We start from the raw sequence: 21,785 nt of genomic DNA, 5'->3' as shown, positions 1-21,785 counted from the left end.
TCTACAGAAGAAATCATTATGCATGAAAGAAATGGGGTGGGGTAATGCTGGCTGCGCAAGAAAGACGGTTCTAAGCACAACAGGCTGTTGGAGTAAGGGAAGAGGTACAAAACCACTATGTCAAGACAGAAGTGGAAAGTAGTTCTAGAGGTTGTGCTTTAGTTCAGGAATATCCTACTTACCTACCCATCAGAACCAATGTACAGTGGGAGGAGCCATGGGAACTAAAAATACCTTATTATGCTCCTTATAATAATGCAAACAAGAAAAAAAGTCTGAGAAATTAACTAGTCAATTAGGTTAATGTCTGTGTTTTTTATGAATGGAAGTATGAAGACCTGAGTAATGAATTCAGAATGTCCGTTATACTGAAAAAAAAGTGGGAATGTTGCAGAACAACCTTCCATGAACATGTTTGTATAGAGTTGCTGCAAGAAAAAGTCAGAATAATGTAAGCTATGTGATTCAAGCTGATTGTGGATGCTGGAGGTGCCTACCTTAAGAAGGAAAATTCATTTGGGGCACCTGATAACAAAGGGATGCTGAAGAAATGGCAGTCTGCAGAGGGGAAGTGTCAGGGCAAACCTGAAAAGAGACAGCAGAAACTGTATGTCATCAGTCAGGAAGTAGGTATTGAGAAATAATTTCCAAGAAAAGAAAATATAAGAAAAGGAAAAGAAACAGGTAAACACAGTTTCTGAGTCAATGGATTTCCTAAAAAAAATCCCACATGATATGCTGTCCTCAAGACAATGAGACCAACACTAGTGAAAAGTAGCTCCATTCCAAAAGTTTTGTCAGCAATCTGTATCACTAATATTTTTAACATGCCCTTTCCCCTCAATGTCCATGATAATACATTTGTTCCTTACAGAAGCTTTTGGAGCCTTAATTTTCTAGAAGGCACATCTGTATGCCTTCATTTCAAATGTTTTGCTTTGTTTGCCACCAGTCCCTCTCATGTTTCACTGCATGGTACCAGCTGCTGTGATTTCTGTTGTTTAACTGTCAAGAGACTTCTGCATGTGAAGTGCCTATGTTCTTCACTATACTGTCTGATTTTCCAGGACTTTTCTGCTATTGCAGGCATCAATGATATCCATGAACCTCGCTAGCAGGGACCACTTCACTATTGTATGACTCCTACCCATGGTGGCTCTGAGATGCTGTATGCTCATTTTACCCAAGTCCACAGCTAGCACTGGCAAAGCAGCCCAGCTGAGACATAACAAACTTCCTTCCATGCTGCTTTTTCTATCAGATCTACTCAGAAAAGTCCCCATATGTGTCCTACTTAGGTTCCTTTTAATACAACTAAGAGAAACCTGAAGAGCTGTAAATAAGTTAGCTTCTCAAAAATACAAGTAATAGATAAAAAAATCCCACAGACTCTAAAGTCTCTTGTCATTTTAGGTCAGCCTGCATAAAAGACACTGATTTTTTCCTAAAAACAATGTCAAAGAGGACAGTGTTAGGGCCTTGAGTGCACACATCTTCAAGAACATTAGTTGACTGACTTACAGAGTTTAGCTTGCCAAGTCTAAAGGCAGCTCCTCCACTAATAAAAGCAGTTATGAAAAAAGCTAGAGGCAAGGGCCTGAACATCGCTTCCTCCTTTTCCCTCGGGAGCTACTTCAGGCAGTCTTTATTGCTGGCCCCCGTGTCTGCACCTGGTCTGGTGCCTCCCTGACCTTGACCAGCACACACTGGTTCAGCTTCCTGGCTTGCCCTGGGACCTGGCTCCTCACTCGAGGCCTCGCTGGGTGATCCCTGGACTATGCCTGACCCCGAGGGCGCGGTCCTGGCCCAGGGTTGGAGCAGCTGCCGTTTCTTCCTGCCCCGGTACCGTGCTCAGCTCCAGGCGGCCTCTCCCTGCTGGGAGGGGCTGGCCCTTGCTGCTCCCCGACACGCAGCAGCAGCTCACACCGCTGCTTTCAGACTTGCAAAGCTGTCTTTGCAACAAGATGTGCAGAACTTTCAGATTACAACTGGGTAGCAATAATATTAAAAGACACCCACGTGACAGGCTAAAATGCGCAGTGAAACCAGACACTTCAACCCGAGACCCATTTTGCCGATTATAAATGCGTGTGGCCTGATGTCACGCTTGGCAAGCCCCCTCTTCCCTACCCCGCCCCACAGCGCTGTCACCCCGCGATCTTCTGTCAGCTGCTGCCCAGAGCAACACCTTACGCTGAGCTAGAACATCCCCAGCTTCTCCCTGTGAACAGACTGCTTCCACTTCAACCCCCGCCTTCAAGGATTAAGGGTGACATACACCAGACTCTCACAGGCCTCCCCAGCCGGCCTGTGGAGAGGCCATCCTCTCGCGGCCGGAGCTCGCACGAAGAGGCACGAAGAGGCACGAAGAGGCACGCCGCGGGTCGGCCCGCCTCCTCCCCGGCTGGAACGCCAGGGATGCGGGTCCTCACAGAGAACCCGCCCCGACCAGCGCAGCCCGACACGGGCCGCGCCACCACAGCGCTCGCCCCGCCCCCCAGCAGGCCCCGCCCCCCGGCACGGCCCCGCCCCGCCCCACAGCCGCGCGCTCTGCCCCCGGCACGGCCCCGCCCCCCCGGGCGCGGCGCAAGCGGGAGCCGCCCGGGCAGCCCGCGCATGCGCCGTGGGCGCCGCCCCGCGCCGGGCGCTCGAAGGGCCGGTGGCCGGGCCGCCCCGCCGGTGCTGCCCCGTGCCCGCTGTCCCCCTGCCCGGGTGCCCCAGGCTGGGCGCCCGCCCTCCCTCCTTCCGCAGCTACCGGGGCTTAGGCGTGTGTCGCGGGGCCCGGAGTAGGGCCCGGTCCCCGCTGGGGGCGGGCGGGCGGGAGGGTCCTGCATTCTTTGGATTGCGGACGTCGCGGGCAAATAAAGGCGGCGGGCGGGCGGGCGGTTGCGCCGTCCGCGCCGCTGTTGCTGCGGGGCGGGAGCAGCGCAGCCGCGGCCCCCGCGCCATGGAGGCCCGCAGCGGGAGCCGCCCGGCCGGGCTCGCCCTCGGGCCGGTGGCCGCGGTGCTGCCGGCGGGCGGCAGCGGGGAGCGCCTGGGTGGTGCCACCCCCAAGCAGTTCTGCGCCGTGCAAGGGAGGCCGCTCATCAGCTACACGGTGCAGGCAATGGAGAGGTAACGAGGCCGGCACCGCTCGGCTCCCCGTCCGCGCCTTGCTGGTCTTCCCCTGCAGCCCCCGCCGCTGGAGGCCCCGCCGCTGCCTCTCGCTGGCCCGCCCTGTGCCCCAAGCCCCCAGAAAACCTCTGCCAGCCCCTTCCCCCGCCCTTGCCTCAGGCCCCGGGCGCTGCGGGCGCGGCCGCCCTCAGAGGGTTTGGTTTTGCGTTTCGGTGGGATCTCCTTCCCTCCCCACCCAGTCAAAATGCGTGCCAAGGGACAGGGTGGCTGGGTACACGTCGGCCTGGTGCAGAGCAGGGGTGCTGCGAGGTGGGGCTGGGCAGGCTCCTGGGGAGAGGGACCGGGCAAGGGCTGCGTGCTCTGCCTTGTCCCAGCCTGGCTCTCTCGCCGTCCGTTCCCGGTGGCTCTGCTCTGTTCCCCGTGCTGCTCATGCCTTGAAAATGTGCCACTTTCCGCTGCTGCTGCAGATCTGTTTGAGGCCTTCAGCCTCGAAGTGTGAGAGTTTCTGTAGCTGCAATGGCTGGATTGGTGAGCTACAACCCTACCACAGCTGTGGAGATAGTCACAATGCTGTACTGAGACCTTGAGAAAAGATGTGCCAGAGCCATTGGCGATGGTCGTAATAGTGTCCAGAGGCCTAGAAAAAAGATCCACCCTTGATAGCGGGATGAACTGAGTGGTCTGCAATACACTGTTAGCTTCACCATTATAGTCCATGGAGGAATGCCCTGCCTCAGCTGGAAGCTTAAATGCCTTGGCTTTGTTTAAGGTGCAGTTACTAGGCTAGAAGCTGATGGCTTACATAGCATAAGGCTGCATGAGTAACTTCTATTTGTTTACATTGAAGCAAAAAATTTAGGTAATGGGGTATCTTAGCAGTCAGATGTTTCCATAAGACTGTCGAGTTCTAGGCATGTGACTGACAGTTAATATATTATTGTCAAATGTTAACATAATGTAAGTCTTGTATCTAGTGTCACTTGAAACACTGGTAGGATTGGAGAGTCAGAGATACTCTGGATGTTTTGCAGTAACTTGTAGAAAACCAAACCTTTAGATTTTAGAGAGAATAAATGGGAATGAGTGAAGGGTGGTGAAAAGAAATGGAATTGCCAGCATGTCCTGAAGTTCTTAACTCATGGAAACTTGTACAGCATCAAAGTTCAGACTCTTTTTCCATGACCACCCAGAGAGACTTCCCCTCAGGTCACTTGTTACTTTATTAAAGAAATATTATTTGTTTTCTTTCTTTAATTTTCAGCAACAGCCAGTCACAAAGCTAAGCACATCAGTAAGCAAAACCTCCAATCCAAAGCTTGTCATAACTGTAGTTTCTGCCAAAATGTCGTGGGAATCTACAGAGAAGAATAATATCCTCACTCAGTGTATTGGAGACCTGGAAAAGAGAACAAAGTGAGGTTTGGGAAGGAAATTATAATCATAGGAAAATAAAACATTCATTAAAAAAATTTTCACTTTTATGCCCAGTAGGCTCTGTGAAGATAACAGTTCTTTGAGCAACAGTATTACATTTACGTCCTAAAGCTGCAAAAAATTAGAAGGCTGTATTCTAATTGTACAGTCCAACCAGGCATGTGATCCCAAGTTGATTGTGAGAGTAACCTAGTGCTTTTGCTTAACTTCAGGAGTGCAGTAACTGGTGCCAGTGCTGTCACAGGCAGAGCTTTCTGCCATCTCTGTACTGAACTGGAGTGTTGGCTGGTATGTACGTATACGCAGAGTTGGGAACAGATGCTGGTTAAGGCTTTGAGTGGCTTTAATGTTAATCTTCTGACTCTGAAACTGCAAAGGGGGTACCTTGTTCTTGCTTTGTGCGAATGTGCGTGCAAAAGCATGATGCTGAGGAGCTGCAGTTTGTCCCATAATCTATCACTCAAAAGTGGCAGATCTTCAGCGATCAGCTTCATGCTGTCTTGTGAAGTCTGTTGTTTGCCTGTTGTAATTGACTGAATTATTGACTCATTCGCCTGTAGTAACTTCTGTTTAAGCTGTTACCTCAGCTACTGCAGCTATTTTTTGAGATTTCTTTAATCTGGAAAAAGTGTAGCAACATATAGACAGAAATACATGAGCAAGTAAAGAATTTTCAGCTGCTTCACATGTGTTTTTTAAGACTTATGATAAAAAGATTTTTTACACTGTTCAGCTGAAAGTAGTGAGAGAATCTTAAATATTATTGTGGAAAAACTGTCAGACAAGCGCAGACATGAATGAATAAGTAGTGCATCCTGTTGCATAGGATGACAGCATGTAGAATGTTGGCCTGCCAATAATAATAAAAGATAATGCCCTTAGGAAGAGGAGGTGAGAACACATAGGGTGAGGAGAAATAGTTGGGTTTTATCACCGGTAGAGTGGCACTGATAGGAAGGTCAGGTCCTACCTTGGGGGTAAAATTAAAGTGTGTTAGAGAAGTTACATGTCTGTTTCTGATTGGATTTATTTCTGCTTTTGTTAACTGTGTAAGGCTTTTGCATTAAGTTAATGTGTATGTTTGTTTAGAATAGAACCTTTCCAATTCCTTTCTGAGACAGGGAGGAATCTCAGCTCTGTGTGCACACGTGCACACATATTTTACTAAAGCTACAGAGAGGAAAACAGACTAAAGTAAAGGTTGATTTTAAAATAATTGTGGGACAAATAAGCTGCTGCTATTCTTACTATGCTCATATTTCAGCAGTTGTTGAAAATACAGTGACAAGTTAGAGGAAAGCAGAGTTAGTGGGTTTACTGGTAAAATAAATTTTTTCCATAAAGGTTTCAGACAGCTTTGTTTATTTTGTTTGCTGTAGTCTCTTAAAACAGGTGGCCTGATACCAGAAAAGCATCACCTGGGGGAAGCATCTAAATAATTGCCTCTTTGGAAGAGTTGTGTTTAGTTTATTTGCCAAGTCTTTTTCCCTGTTGGCTGATGTGTGTTCACTGGCTCTATGGGTCACACAAATACAGTTTAGCTGTTGTGATAGGGTTTTTTTGTCCAGTTATCATTACCTGATTCTTGAAATTGCTGATGACCTAAAAATTATCATAGGAAACAATCAAATTGTTTTAACTTTATGGAGATATCTTTGTTATTTTTCCTGACTAATAATGAACATTGTCTTTCAGGAAAAAAATGCTTGGCTTCTGTACATGAGATGCTCAAAACTTCCTTAATGTACCTGTGAAACTCTTCAAGCTTAAAAGCTCCCTGCTTCCATATCTGTACTGTAAAAATTAGATAGATGTTAATGTGTTTTTTCACGTATCAATAAAGTCATAACAAAGCTGTTAGCGAGCAAAAGGAAGTTATGCTTACATGCTACAAGTACATTTTTTTCTTGACAGTTCTTTTTCTCATTTGATGCTTGAATAACAGTATCAGCAAAAGCAATATAATGGATTTATTTATATATTTATATTTGTAATGGATTTTTACCCCTGAAGAGTTTCTGTGTCACTAAAAGATCATCTATTACACTACTAAAGCCACCTCAGATGTGACTGCCTGGTTCTGGCTTTGTTTTGCTCATACGACTGCTTGTTTTAGTAGGCTGTGTGTTAAATAGGTAGGAGCTGCAAAAAACTGAGTGCAGGTATTTAGGCTTTATATCAGATTTAAGGCTCAACAGTGACTTGTATGTGAGTGAACTAACAGAGCATTAAACCTCAGTCACATTTGTACTTGAGCATGCCATTTAGGTGATACAGTCTCAGAGCATAACTCATGGATTATTTCATTTCTTCTGCAATCTCTCTTTCAAAGTCATGTAATAGTTTAATATGTTGCTGAGTTGACAAGCTCCTTTAAGTTTATGCTCAGCTAATATAAATGTATCTGCTTTTGTTTGTAACATAATGAAACAATACTATTTTCTACTAGGCAGCTGATCTGTCTGCCTGCAGGTGATGATGAGAAGGATGGTTGCAAGACACAAACATACAGTCCTTTTCTGCCTCTTGTTTCCCTTCTACTAATATTGAGGTCCTCCCAAAGCAGTTGTAAAGTGATTATAACCAAGATTGTTACTTTTGTTTCATTTGATCAGACCTGATTTTCCTCCTTGGAACTACAGCGGATGTTGTATGAAAGCACTAGAGTTCTGTGTTTAGTGCTTGTTAAAACATATTGGTGTACAGCATTCTGATATTTTTCATGCCTTCTGCTGATTCTTTCTAAAGCTTGATCTAAAATTACAGTCATAAAATGGAAGCAGTGTTTACAGTTTTTTAAGTGGTTTTGAGCAGGCCATGTACTTCTTATTATTTTAGTGTGAAATCTTTCTGAAGATGTGACAAATTGAGAAAGGAAAAAAAAAATGTTTACTGCCAGATTGAGTGTGTACTGTTATCCTTCTACTTTATTAAAGCACTTTGCAACATTTTGATAAGCAGGTCTTTAAAAGAGTAAGCACCTGTGTGATGCACAGTTCTCATTAGTGAGAATTTGTAGCATACTTTACTGAATTGAGTATGAGTACTGAGTTTGCATGAGTTTTATAAATCAGTTTTGATAGGAAATGTTAGGCTTCAAAGCCTGCGCTGTTCTTGTGCCTAATCAATCTTTATACTCTTCTAGGAATAGGTTACATCTCTAAATCCCAGTTCTAATGATAGAACATTAGTCCAGAATGACATTAAGGAGGACATACTCCAGTTTATAAATGTGTTTATCCAGACACAGGGTGGAGCTGTGTCCGCATCCTGTCACTTTTTGGTGTATTGTACCACTGGAGGCCTTGAGCCATTACACCCCCCAACCCTGTGCAGAGATTTATCATAGGCTGGTCAGTACTTCTCGTCCCTTCTTCTCAGAAGATGCTGTGTATTACCCAGCTGCTTCGTAATCTCTTTCATTTGACTCCAGAATGGGAAATGTCAGTATTCTTACTCAGTCACTAGTGAATGTGCAGTGTCCACTGTTTTCGGGAACTATGCAAGGCTATAGTCTTTCTGCGAATACTAAGTGCAGGGTTCTTACTCTTGTTTAGAGTGAAACAGCTCTTGAATTTTGCATTATTTAAATGACCAACGCAAAAGAAGAACTGAGATTAATCCAGTTAGTTTGCCCTAGTTCTTAGTTGAAGTCATGCAGAGATGCTAAGGTTTGTGGCTAAATGTAAAACTATGCTAGGACTCATTTGAGAGATTTGAAAACCTTTTGATGAACCTGTGGTGAGTGACAACTTGAAACTTGAAACCATATGACTTCAGACTGTACATTTGAACAGCTTTGATACTTAAAAAAATCCTGAGGATGTGTTGGTTTGGCTGTATTTTCTGCCTTTGTTAATAGTAAAATAAACTTAAGAACAGACTTGTTTTTTTTGAGGAATCTAATAGTGCTTCCATTTATTTTACTTTTAATAGTTATTTTAAAATTCATTAACATAATTTTCCATGGAGTTCTATTAATTACAAAAAAACTCCTACAGAAGGTGGAAGATGCTTTGTTGTTTCACATAGTTCTGGGGAGTGATTTGTGTGACAGGACTTTGCTTCTGGAGTAAGGATAGTTCCTAGGCAATGCCTTCTCGTGTGTTATTGCAGACACCAATAGGTTGAACCTGTGTATTTCTGAACTGTAAATTTCTTACTCTTATTTTTCTAACTGGAGGTATTAGTACCTTAGTCCCTCTTGTGTCTGCAAATATAATTTCCATTGCCTTACTTATTGATAGAACATACCATACCATACTTGTCTCCCTCCCTAGTTGGATGTGTAGGCTACGCATGAGTAATTTTGCTACAGTAAATAGTTTTTGTAATCATTTCTTATCTGAGGAGTTTCTTGTCTATCATGCTAAAAATTCCTCCAGTCATCTGTGGAGAGACAGAACGGAAACAAAACCATTTTGAATCCTTTTATTATGGTCTCTAGATATCATGTAGGAAGTAAGATACACTAATAGCTGGATTTGAATTATGATATATCTGTTATTTTGAAGTACAGTAAGCCACATATGACTGTAATTTGTACTCCTAGGTCCTTTGACACAAGTATGATGTCAGCCTAACTTTATTACTGGTTTTCATCTCGTGGATTGTTAGTCATTCTGCCCGAACAAGAGCTGGGCTGATACCAACAGTAGAAGCTTCAAGTGCTCCAAAGATATGCTTTCATATTATGATAGTTTTACATAGTGTAGCTATGTTTTTACATATTGCTAATTTCTAGAGCGGAAACCTTTGAATGTCTATATAAAATTATTTGCAAACACCTAGTATGTTTCCTGTCAATATTAGTGTCACAGCTTTGATTCATTAGCAATCTGTCAATTACTTCTCATGCCTGTCTAGATAGTGATCTTTGTTTCAGAGTTTTTATTGATCTTCTTACTCACTTGTATGAAGTGTACTGCGCAGGAGAACATGGAGTATTCCAGGTGCCAGGATTTACCCATTTATTGCAGACTGACTTTAGAGAAGGCTAAAATAACAGACTGTAGGTGATTGGTTTAGAATTTGAAGGTAGGAGTGGGAAGTGTTTTGAATGGTTATCAGAAAGTGCTGGTTTGCTTTGTCCGGCTTTTTTCACCTCTGCAAACTGGTTGCTTACAGGTCCAAAGCAAGTCCTTTCCCAGAATTCCAGTTATTTTGGTTGACATTGGTGTACTGGTTGAGATCCTCTCATGTTGCTCTCCTTTTGGTGGTGGAGTGCTGATACACACATAAAAACATAGGCTTGAGTATATTGAGAGATGCTTTATTTAGCCATCTTGAATTTCTTTTGATATTAATGTCTGATTCATGGAGACGTCTGTAATTTCATTTTGCCATTCATGTCTGCTTTCTCTGGTTTTGTACTGTTTCTTCTAGGATAGGTTGGATATCCAACATAATTGTGGTGGTCTCTCCTGAAAATACTGAAACAATGCAGTCTATCATTGAAAAATACGGCCACAAAAGAGTTATGATAGTAAAAGGTGGAATAACTCGTCACCGGTCAATTTTCAATGGACTGAAAGTGTTTGCAGAGGATCAATTTTTCAACTGCCTGCTCCAGAAACCAGAAGTAGTGATTATCCATGATGCTGTGAGGCCATTTGTTGAAGAAGATATCCTTTCAAAAGTGGTTATGGCTGCTAAAGAACATGGGGTATGTACTGTACAGCAATGCAACTCTGCAATGTTCTTTATACTGTGCAGTGTAAAATCATGTTTGACAAATAAGGATTTTTTTTCTAGCAATTTTATTAATGTGTTATGTTGATTTTTTTGTTGGAAAGTTTCAGAATCCCTGTTATGCAGAGGTCAGATGGGAGAGAGAGACATTTTTAAATGCCACAGGTGTTACGTGCTATAGGGAATAATTATTGCCATAGAAACTATCAGTAAGAGATTGAATTAATTGGAAGTGTGTTAGTTGAAATGTAGATTGCATAAATGATAGTTTACCTTTTTTCCATGCAGAATTCTCACCCAGTGATAGAGTAGATCAGTTAGTGATTACTAATAATAGCCAAAGATAGTACTGCATTGCTTGACTCACCAATTTTTTGTTTTCATCTCTGAATTATATGCAAATCCTGACAAAGTGGCAAGAGAACTATCTCTATACTAATGCTAATGTTTTCTAGAATCTGTAAGCATTATGAACTGTTGGGAAAAAGGGGAAGCAGGAAGCCTCCAGTCAGTTTGGAGGTCCTCCTGGTCATCACTGCATCTGAAGACTGGGAATATTCACAAGAACCAGAAAGATTTTTGATAAAGTGATATGTGAAGGTGAAGAATTGGTAGAAGTTGTATTGTGCAAGTAGAATGGTAGAGTTAGTAATGGCATGCGCTAGCAACAAGGACTGGTGGATAAACTGGCTAAGACGGAGACGTAAGTAATCATGACTTGTGCACCGGCTTGTTTGTACAATTTGCTATTTTTGCCTTGTACTTCAGTTCTCCATTCATAAAACAGTAGAATGCTAAGATAGGAGGTGATTTGAGGTAGAAGTTGTTAGTGACAGCGGGTTGTTTGAGTATTAGAAACCTAGGAAAACCTATCACTGTTTGTCTTTTTCAGGAAATGAGGTAAAAGATGAGCTGATTAACAGATATTTCATGACTTTGACAGTGGAATAAAGAGTCCAAAGAATGGATTGTAATATATCCTTAGTGCTCCTTTGCATTTTTTTTTGAAAGCTCATAGTACAGAATGGAAATGTACAACTTGTTAACATATTTATTATGAAAATTAAACTATGTAAGGTCTCACAGAACACTGTTAGGAACATAGGTATATTTAGCTTCTTGCTAGTAGGCCTTTACTTTTGTAGATTGGCTTAATGAGAAATGGCAATGAAATAGAAACTCTGTTCTGTAGTTCTAAGTGGTACAGAATGTAAGTTTCTAGCCATTACAACTGAAATTCTGTTAGAAGTTTAACAAGGTTTTTGACCTTTCTCGTAGAGCACAAAATGGCTTTCCACAATTGATTCTCTGCCAAAGAATTTAAACTAGATCTGCTTTGTAAATCTGTTTTGAATGAGATTCTTTGAGAGTAGTAGAACAGGGTTAATTGTACTGATGTTAAGTTGAAATGAGAGTAACTGTTTTCTGAATGTTTGTGTTTACGTGTCTCTCCATGTTATGATATACCATGTCTTATTTGTCGTCATGTTTAGTTTTATAACTTGTTCACTTTTTCTTGAAACTTTTGTGATTTTAATCTAATATTTTTTTCCCTGGTTTTCTTTTTAATTGAATGTATGACATTTTCATTAAAACAGCAGGGAACAAAGACAGTCTCCATTGGCCTTCTCAAGGCAGTATACCCTAGTTCATCTGAACTTGTGACTGGTAAATTTTTCCTTACCTTGATCACAGAAGTATCATTTGATATTAAGAAGGTCATCTTACACATTTGTCCTGGTCTTTTCCATTGTATAATGTCTGTCTTGAAATGTGCATGGTATTTATTTGCTCTGTGGTGGCTTCCTGTGTTGGCATAGATCCACTGAATTCAGTGAGGCTAGATCATCAGAGAACTGGACTCTAAAAGCTGTTAGCTGTTGAAGTTACCTGCCAAAGTAAATTAATTAAGGAACATGAGAAGACTTCACTTTATGTAATAAGTTGGAAAAGTTTCCTGCCAGGGAGAGGTGTCTATCTTCACTTGACAACTGCAGAATTCTGAAGAATAAATCACTGGAGAGCTAAGACACTTTCTTGAAAATGACATACATTATTTTGAATATAAGAAAAAAAAAAAAAAAAAAAGCTTTCATCTTCAATTCTTCCTGTAGTCAAATTCTTTGCATATTTAAAAAGGAGTAAATTCTGCAAACTTTCAGTACAAAGAGTAATTACTTCCTTTTGCATTATGTGGAAAAGTACAAAACCTGGCAGAAACATCTATTAAATCACTACTGTAATAGAGGTAATGGTGTATTGTTCATCTACATACCATATAGATAGGATAATTATGAGAAGCTTTAATGTTCTTTAAAATGGCAATTGATCAAGTAAGTTACTGGATTTCTAGTTGCCAATTGTCAGACAAATAAATTGTTTTATTACACTTACTAATCAGTTTGTTATTTGCCTGTAGGAATCAAAATGTGCGCCTTATCCAGAACTAATAAATTATGCTTTAAATCCCCCAAACAATCACATAATTATGTAAAATATTACTTTGTAACCAATTAAATTCCATTTGTTTTGAGGTAATTTTATAATTAAAATTACATGTTTCTAGAAACAAATTCTTTATTGCTAGTAAAAGTTGGGAAAAGTGGAAGCTTCAGAAGGTGTCAGTCCAAAGCCTCTGGCAATATCTCATTGCCAACATTGCATTTTAAAAAACATAACCAAAAAAAGAATTGCTTACAAGAAGGAAAATCAGGAAGGTGTGTGTGTGGGGGCGAGGGGGGGGGGAACTTGTCAGTGCTGCTAGCTTATTTCTTTGAAAGGACTGAATCAAAACAGTGTTCTTAAAAGCTAGTTTCTGGAAGCTGCCTAACATGGTTACTTTTATTTCCAGCTTTAGCGATGATCTGAACAAAGCATACATGCCAATACAGATGGACAGTGCTACTCAGTGTTGTGGACTCTTATTCACATACATAATCAATCAAAATAATACCTCCAGACAGAAAACACTATGTATTATACTCAGCCTGTTCCTATCTCTTGAGTTTATTTGTACTCAGTGCTGTGGTTACTAGTCTTACTGTATCAGAAGACTGGAGCAGAAATCACGTATCCATACGCATGCTGTTCTTTCATCCAGTTAGACTGCAAAATAAAATGCCTTGTGTATGATTTTTGAGTTGCATTGGTGAAGTATGATGAGTGGCAAACTAAAACACACCTCTTTTTCTCCACTGATGCTGAAGGAGGACTTGGGTAGATAAATAGGCTGATCTGGGGTGGTGTACTTGAATAGGGGTGGCCATGCTGGAGCAGTTTTTTATTCGTTTTCTCTTAGAAGCAATTATCCTTTTATATTTTCTTATTATTGCCTCTGTTTTGGCCATATATAGAATATTTGACCTGCAGACTTTCTTGTATTTGTTATAATCAAAGACTGATTCTAGCCACCTGTAAAGGCTACATCAGTAACAGACTATTTTTGATTCATATTTATACAATGCATCATCTGAAGTCATCATGTGCTGTGTTCTCGGAGGCTCTGCTTTCATTGTATGCCTTGTACTCTGGGGGGCTTCTGCTGTCATGTCAGACACTTGTGGAAAAGCAGAGTGAAAAACTTATGGCATACTACCATCTTGATGTGATCTTTATTCCACTGGTGGTATGAGTTCTGTATTTTAGGAGACTTTGACTTACATAAAAAATACATATTAATTAATTGTGAGGATGTTATATAGCAATTTTAGAAGAGAAAAGCATTTGAAGAGCTACAATAATTGTGAATAAGCTGTTCAGTAGCCCTGAAACGTTTCTGAATGTGTGAAGAAATCAAGTGTGGTTTTGCTGCTGTATGGAAAACAGTTATACAATGCATTATGCCTTTTTCAATTCTGTAATAATGAATAACTATTGGAAACATACTGATGTTTCCATAGCTTATGGCATTATTGGTCCCATAGAAAGTTATAACCTCAGCCAAGTTGTTAGTTGTTTTCTTTGTTGAATGGAGAACTAATGTATTGTTATTTAATATTTGAAGTCTTTGTCCTAACAAGATGTAGTTAGTGCTTGGAAGTAGGAAAGCACTGGTAGGGGGAGAAACAATTCTATCATTTCCCAGTCTCAGTTTAAGTCATTTAGATCATAGAATGGTTTGGTTGGAAGGAACCTTAAAGATCGTCTAGTTCCACCCCCCTGCTATGCAGGCAGAGACGCCTCCTACAAAACCAGATTGTTCAAAGCTCCATCCAACCTGTCCTTGAACACTTCCAGGCAGAGGACATTCACAGCCTCCCTGAGCAACCTGTTCCAGTGCTTTTAGCAAAGATGTGTCTATTTAGTCACTTGGATTTCTCCTTCCTACAGCGTATCAAAGTAGTAAAGACTAGTCCCTTAAAATAATGGAAATCTCAGCTTGTCCACCATGTGTGAGGAGCTGAATAAAGGTCTTGGATCATTCCAGCCGCTTCTGCATTGCAAGATCTAGAAGGAATTTTTAGCCATAGGTCTCTGGCTAAGGATGAGGCATTCATACCTCCTGAGTTTTTTCCCTTTTTCACCAAATACTACACTGAAAAGAAATCTTGAGTTTTCATGCACAAATGCCCCAGCTGCATTTTGGCTGAGTTTGTGATCTGTGTGGCAGGGACAATGCCAGCCTTGCAGGTTAGGTGAAGCTTCTGAAAGCCAACTTGGCCGTTTTCTTATGCTGTAGTAGTTTGCTGGACTGGTTCTGTTCTTATCCTCCTGTTTCCAAGAAGGTATGTGGGTTGTGGTACAGATAGAACTAAAACTGCCTTGAGGAGTATCGGAGCATGTAGGAGAGAATTCACAAGAATTCATACATACAGATATTAGTCACTATTTGAGCCAAACTTTCATGGTAAGGTAAAATTACCTGTTTTACAAGACCAGACCGTTGGTAAAAGAGAAGGTCTTCTGTGAAGCTCGTACAAAGAGGTCACTTGAAATTTTGAATCTATTGGGCTGTAGAAAAAAAAGCTTAGGTGCAAGGTTTCCTGCAAGGAGAGGACATGAGCAGTTCCGAGAGAAGCAGCTGAACTAGTTGAGAAGGCAAAGATGTTTTATAAGCAGATGTAGAGTTACTCTAGGGAACTTCATGACCACAAAGTACGGTACCTGTGGTTTTGGTTGCTCAGGATTGTGTGTGGGAGAAAGAGTTATTAATTAAACATTGCAGTTTTGCATTTGGTTGATTAAATTGTGCAAGAGTGTTCCTACAATACCTCAAGATTTTTTTTCTTTCTTCATAATATGATGCAAATCATGTGTTTAATGATTTGCAGTGGATCAGTAGCTGTCACATTATGATATTGTTCATTTTGTAATGATTGTAGACTTTCTGGAGGTAAAATATAACTTCTGAACTGTAATTGTAACTGCCATGGCAGTAGCTTCAAGGTTTGTACTCCACTGAATGCAAACGTTAACTCTTTATTTATACTGACTTACTCTAATATGCAAAGTCCTTTGTGGCACACTGCAGTCTTACCCATAGCTTTTTGCAATGTAAATCAGTAATTAGGGTAGGAAAGATACCTTGCTGACTGTACAAAGTGTTTTGTTACTTGTTAATGCAAGATAAGACTAAGCAGTCAAAGTAAAATAAATAGTCTTGTTAATTTTAGAGACAAAAATTATTTGTTTTGTGAGTCATTAATTTTTATAGCAAATATTTTGTTTGATTTTTGCCATCTAGATTTGCAGTATAGCACTACTTAGAGCAAGAAAGTGTGGGTAGCTCATCTTATTGTCACCTTACAGTGAATAAATGCAAAAAATTAAAGGTGTAAGTATACTTAAAAATATTTCTTAAAAAATTGAAAATGACAGTAGAATACTGGCCACGTGATTTGCTCTGGAATGTTTAAATTGTTTAGACTGAATTGTACGTATTAGTAGAATCCATTGTAATTGTGTATAATATACAATTATTGCTGACAACTGAAAAGATTAAATATATCATAATAGAGGCTTGAAGCATGATACCAGCTTGTGCTGCTCTTTAGGTGGGGTATGCTACATGTGGTCTGGATCATATCCATAATATGGATCTTTGGTAGACTTCATGCAAACTTTGAAGATCTTTAGAAGAAAATATATCAAAAAGAAAACAAAACCTTAATAAATGAGAGCATGTTAAACATTACCAGTTACTGAACTGTGATGAAAAATAGCTGAATGTGTTGACTGAGGTAATAAGGACTTACTTGGCTAATAATATGATTAAATGTATTTTATTGAATATACAATGCTATTGTATTTATAGAAAACATGGAATTCTTCAACCTTTCTTGGATTCCTCACAAGGAATGCACCAGTAAGGAAGGTATTAGAATAAATGCTATTTAATTTTTATTACTTGATTAAAAATGTATATGTTTGTTTAATCCTGCAGACTTCTGTAATTTTATTCTTTATTGTATTAAAAAGAATGTGTCTGATTAATAGCAGTAATTCATATTTTTAAGACTTATTTTCAATGTGCTTTTTAATTACATAATTTTAATATGAAATAAAATGTCCACCTAAATTAGTTGTACTGTTGTTGTTTGCTGTACCACTCTGCTATTTCTTAGTACATATGCAAGGTCTTAGTTTTGCTCCTCTTCCACTTTCAGTATGTTTTTGAGCTTGGTTTCAGTGCTGTGTGTTGACAAACTGCAGCCTGTGATATAACTACTTCTGCTTCCTTCCTCCACCTCATAATTTGTGAATATTCAGTTGTGTATTCCTATTGTTCTGTCTTTTGAAGGGGAATCTTTTTGAGGGCTTTTTTGAGAAATCTTGCTTTTTCTACAGAATAACATTTAGAATTTAGCATGTTGTCAGAGAAAAATATTTACTGACACTTAGAGGTAAAAACTTTGAATACAAAATAATAGAAATTATGTAAAGTAAAAAAGAACATGAGCAGTCTTAATTTTTGATCAACAGTTTCTATTACTGGTCATCTTCCTTAGTTTGCTCTATCTAATTTGGGCTCTGACATGTCTTGTTGTAAATGTACTATCCTCAGTTACTCAGATAGTATGTTGTGATAAAGGTGACCTCATTAGAAGAAGTGTTTTATTTTTCTTAAACAGTGTAATAAATATACATTACATTTGTTTAAGGCATCCTGCGTCTTTGAAGTCAGTTCAATCTACAACACAGTGTCAGCTCATTAACATTGGATCAAAGTGTATATTAAATTTCTGATTAAACATCCCCTCTTTTGCAGCTGGGAATAAACACAATTATAACTTCTTCCTTCCTGGTGTTGGTTTAAGATTAATATGTGCCCAATTTTAGTGAGTTTGACTCCTAGCCAGCTGGGTAAACAGACTTTAAGGAAATTAGGTAAGGCTTAGCATACAAGCCTTTCTTCACAGTGTTCAAAACTCCTTACATCTGTTCTAATTAACCTTCTTTTTGTCTGGCTGATGATTAGGTTTAATATCCATGATACACCAGACTTGTTTAACATTCCAACCAGCGCTGTCCCTGGGCAATTAAAAGCTGCCAGTATAAATATGTCAAGATAGCTGGAACTGCACTGGTTGGTGCTACTGCTTACGTAGAAGAAATGTTAGTATTTCACTAATGATAATCAAAGACCGTGTGCCCGTAATGCCCTACGAGTCTTTTTCCCCAACAAAATTAAAAAGAAGGTAATTTAAGAGTTATTCTTGTTGTTTAAGAAAAGGAAAATACCTGGCAGAAAGGTAACCTTTTTTCCTTCAGCCTTAATGTCTAATAAGTAGACAGCCCGGGTTGCTGATTGTGCCTGTCTGCTGGTTGAAGGAATCCTGTCCCTGCCACAGTGCTGTCACACAAACTGTCTGTGCTACTTGGTGGAGTCTGGGTGTGAGTATGGGTGAAAGTAGGACATGCCCTGCACTCAGTCTGTGTTTCTGCATGGTAATGGGAGTACCTCTGTTGAGGTATGCTGTTCTTCACTGAGTCATCCTGGTTGTCCTGTAGTGCTGACTGCATGCTGTATATGGTCCTGCAAGAGAAGATTGTGGCTGAGGTATTCGTTTGAGGGGTCTTTTGGACATGACATTAACAGGAATTATGGGAGCAGAGGGTGACGTTACTGTTTCAAGATAGCTCCTGAAACACAGACAAAAAGGGTACAGTTAGGAAGGAGACATTTTTGTTTATTGCAGGTTTGTACAAATCTGGACATGTGGTGCCTTCCCACAAATCAAGCACATCAAATGAGATTTTTTCATTACATTTATACACAAAACTATGAAGTTAGTAGGCTTCCAAGTCCCTCTTCCCTACTATGATTGGTTAGCTATTTGTGTATAGTTATAAAACAGTTACATCACTATTTCTGCTATCATGCACTATCTGCATCATGCAGGGGAAGGGGCTTCACCTGGGCAGGGATCTTTTTTGACCTGGGTGTATAATTTTTAGTATTGTAATGAGCTAAGTTCACTAAAAGGACACAATATCACAAGTTCTGTAACTCCAGCTGCTCAAGACTTGTTCAATCTCTCCTCTATTTTAGTTCTTTTTATCACAGCCTTCATTCCTTAGGTCCAGTAGGCCTTGAATCTTCTAGCCAAGTTAGTGATGTACACAAACCACCCTCAAAACACCTTGATTAATTGCTACTTCAAGACCTAGTAATTCTAGCATGTCCTTGCTCAGTGCTAACTATGGTACTAATTGTGTGCCTTTCTGACTATAATTTTTTAACTTGTATGTATAGAGTACATCTTGCACAAAATACACATATCGAAGTGTCTGAGTTATTTTTCAACAGTGACAGGTTAGAGTTGAACCCATGCAGCCAGACTGCTGCCTTACCTTGCTGTACAGAAGTGGGTGGGTTCTGGGTGCAGAATGAGGTTATGAACTCTGGACTATGTGCGGGCTTGAATCAGTTCAGTTTGGAAGTTTGGCTAGTTTGGGCTTGAGCATGTGTCAGTACCTAAGATGAGAAAACTTTGCACATACAGCCAAACTGTAGTTGTCAGCTGCACTTCTGTACGGGAGTGGTAGTTTATAGTTTGTGTCATTACTTTGTGCCCCAGTCTTTTGCTTCCATACAGAATTGTTTTGCAAGGATTTCTGTAGGTTGGAGGAGGAAATACTCCCCAAGTCTTCCATGTCTGCAGAAGAGTCATAAAACTTCTCATAGATTATATGTTTTGGATATAGAGAAGGTAAAATGTAGCCTTAAGCAACAGCTAGATTCAAAATGCAGAAAAGGAAAAGAAACATAAGAAAAAAATGTGATATTTTAATGTCATACCTTGAATATGCGTGGGTCGAAATTCTCTGCTTTATTTTACATAGTTACATGACTTGGTTTATTAGATATTTTCTGCCTTCAGATTTCCAATATAAAAGATTAGAAAAGAACATCCTCTTAAATGTGTGAAATATTTTAATCTTATAATTGAGTTTTTGAATTTTGCTTTAAGCATTCTATTTTTTAAAAGGTCTTTCAGTAGAGATGATTCTTCTAATTGAATTGGTAGATACTGAATGTGACTGAAGCATGTTGATTACTATATATACAATTAGTTTAAGTGTAGATGTCTGAATAGAAATGCAAGTTTCTACCTGTATCACAGATACTGTGTTTATTTTTTCATACTGTAGAAGGCTGTGAATGCCCTTCATGGCAAACAGTTTGATCTGCGTAAAGAATACTTTCCCTGTAGTAACATGTGGAAACAGTTTGATGGAATAAAATGAGAAGAAATTAATCATAGTTATTTTGAGCTTCTCTTGCTGGTTCATGGCCAGGCCTAATTTAGACTGAAATCCTTAGGAGATGTTACTGTTTGGTAACATATAAATAATCTTTCACCTAATAAAAACCATTTCAGGGCATATTTGTAAACTTTTAGATACCTAACTTGTCTAAATTAACATTGGTATTCTTATGTAGTTGGACAGTGTCCCAGTGCAATCCTTTTCTTCATGGAAAAGCAAGATAAAGTTGTTTGTGAATTTACCAAAATTTACAAATTTTATACTAATGATGTTCCAAGATGGAGGTATTTTTCCTACTAAGTGTGACTAGTCCCACGATCTCCAGGATACAGTTTTAGAGAGGTCATCTTATGGACGGGATGAAAATATACTTCTAATATATTTCTGTTTCCAGTTGATATATACAAGACTCATTTGGGTTTTTTTCTAAGACAGGGTGACTAAATAATTTGGGAGTCTTGGTTCAGTAGTATTTTGCTTGTCAGAGTTGAAAACAATTCTTATCAAAGAATTAAAATGAATATGAACATTGAAAAACCATGTAAAAACATGAGAACAGGGACGTTATTTTAAGGATAGCACTCATGAGCTGTGCTTATATGCGGCTGACATCAAGTCTATTGTGAAGTAATTTTAAAACATTGCATCTAATGCAGTTAGGATGATAGAAATACAAAATGTATATTTACTTAATGCTACTAGACAGCTGAGAAGACAAAGCATAGGGAAAATTAATTTCAGAGGACATAAAGGCTATGAAGGAGAATAGAAGTGGTGGTGATGTAGTTGAGAAGCAAGCTATGCTAGAGAGATGAGAGTCTGCTTGTTTAGGACTAGACTCTGTAAAGTCTTAGGCTGTGATTACCACTCACTTGAAGTCCAGGATTGCAAATTGGCTGCATGAGTGACCTTTGTGGGTCTGCATTAGTACTTGGGGCCTACTGGGGACAAGGGAATGCAAAAGATACAGTGTAGTTTTGTTTTTTTTCTTCAGTATACCAGCCTGGGGGATCTGTGGTTGTCTGAGCTTGTTACCATGCTGTTGTAAAACAAAAGGAATTGTAGTTGTGGTATTTTTTTTGTAGCGATATTGTGCCACTGCAGTTTTTTTTCTCTTCCTAGTCCATATCATTCAACTTGTTGAGGTTTGCAGCTATTTAGCATTGTTCTTTTTCAACTCTGGCTACCAAAAATGACCAGATCAATGATGTGTGTCAGTTGGTTTCCATGCTCATTTGGAGCTTCTGGCTGTATGGTAACTTGTTTTTGGTAGGTTGCATTCTAGATGTGATGTATTGGTCTCAGTTAAGTAACACACTGTATGTTGGGGGTATTTGTAACCTGGGTAGTTTCTTGCTTGTGATAAAAGCTCCGTCTCCCCCGAGTAATCCTTTTCAAAATTTTGATGGGTGCTGTGTTTTTAAAATAAAATAGGGATATTCATTTTTTACAAATATGCAGAAAAGTAGGCTATACTGAATTGTGTCAGCTAGGTTGCTGTGTTGTGTGTAGGCTTCTGTGGCCTAAACATTCAGACTTCATTTTGTAGTAAGAGATGTCATCAGTACTGCTTGGACTTTACTCTCCTTGAGCTGATGGTGGTGTCTGATCTCAAAACAGCCCTGGTTATGCATTCACGGAATACATACACCTAAATAATTTCTTGCCAGAATAAATGTGTGATTAAATGGGAATAATTCAGTGTTAATTGTTTTGTGGAAAGGTGGATAGATATGCATTGAATCTATTGAAAATACTTAGGATACCTTATTATACTGTCCTGATAATGCACTTGACTCTACATTTTATTCAGGCACCATCGAGTCTTCAAATCT

General features: G+C 39.7%; 1 protein-coding gene and 1 long non-coding RNA gene across 4 annotated transcripts in view; one reads left to right on the top strand and one right to left on the bottom strand.

The window, feature by feature from the left end:
- Nucleotides 1-2,465, bottom strand: part of LOC127381032 (uncharacterized) — a 44,463-nt gene extending 41,998 nt beyond the window's left edge. For both annotated transcript variants that reach the window (XR_007888636.1, XR_007888637.1), the window contains exons 1-2: nt 2,279-2,465; nt 498-585 (exon numbers count right to left, since the gene is read on the bottom strand). This is a non-coding gene — a long non-coding RNA (uncharacterized LOC127381032). The remainder of the gene's footprint in view (nt 1-497; nt 586-2,278) is intronic.
- Nucleotides 2,466-2,872: 407 nt separating this feature from the next.
- The window catches only part of CRPPA (CDP-L-ribitol pyrophosphorylase A), a 114,267-nt gene continuing 95,354 nt past the window's right edge, over nt 2,873-21,785 (top strand). The window contains exons 1-3 of one of the 2 annotated variants that reach the window (XM_051610874.1): nt 3,582-3,642; nt 4,376-4,527; nt 9,934-10,213. In XM_051610874.1, coding sequence (XP_051466834.1) covers nt 3,631-3,642; nt 4,376-4,527; nt 9,934-10,213 — 444 coding nt within the window. In that variant the 5' untranslated portion in view covers nt 3,582-3,630. Of the gene's footprint in view, nt 3,115-3,581; nt 3,643-4,375; nt 4,528-9,933; nt 10,214-21,785 lie in introns of those variants that run through there. The other variant, XM_051610873.1, reaches the window with a different exon arrangement.

Source organism: Apus apus, chromosome 2 (assembly GCF_020740795.1).
Source record: "Apus apus isolate bApuApu2 chromosome 2, bApuApu2.pri.cur, whole genome shotgun sequence".
NCBI lineage: Eukaryota > Metazoa > Chordata > Aves > Apodiformes > Apodidae > Apus > Apus apus.
Note: the sequence above shows the minus strand (reverse complement) of the source record. Positions and strands in the feature narration are given on the sequence as shown.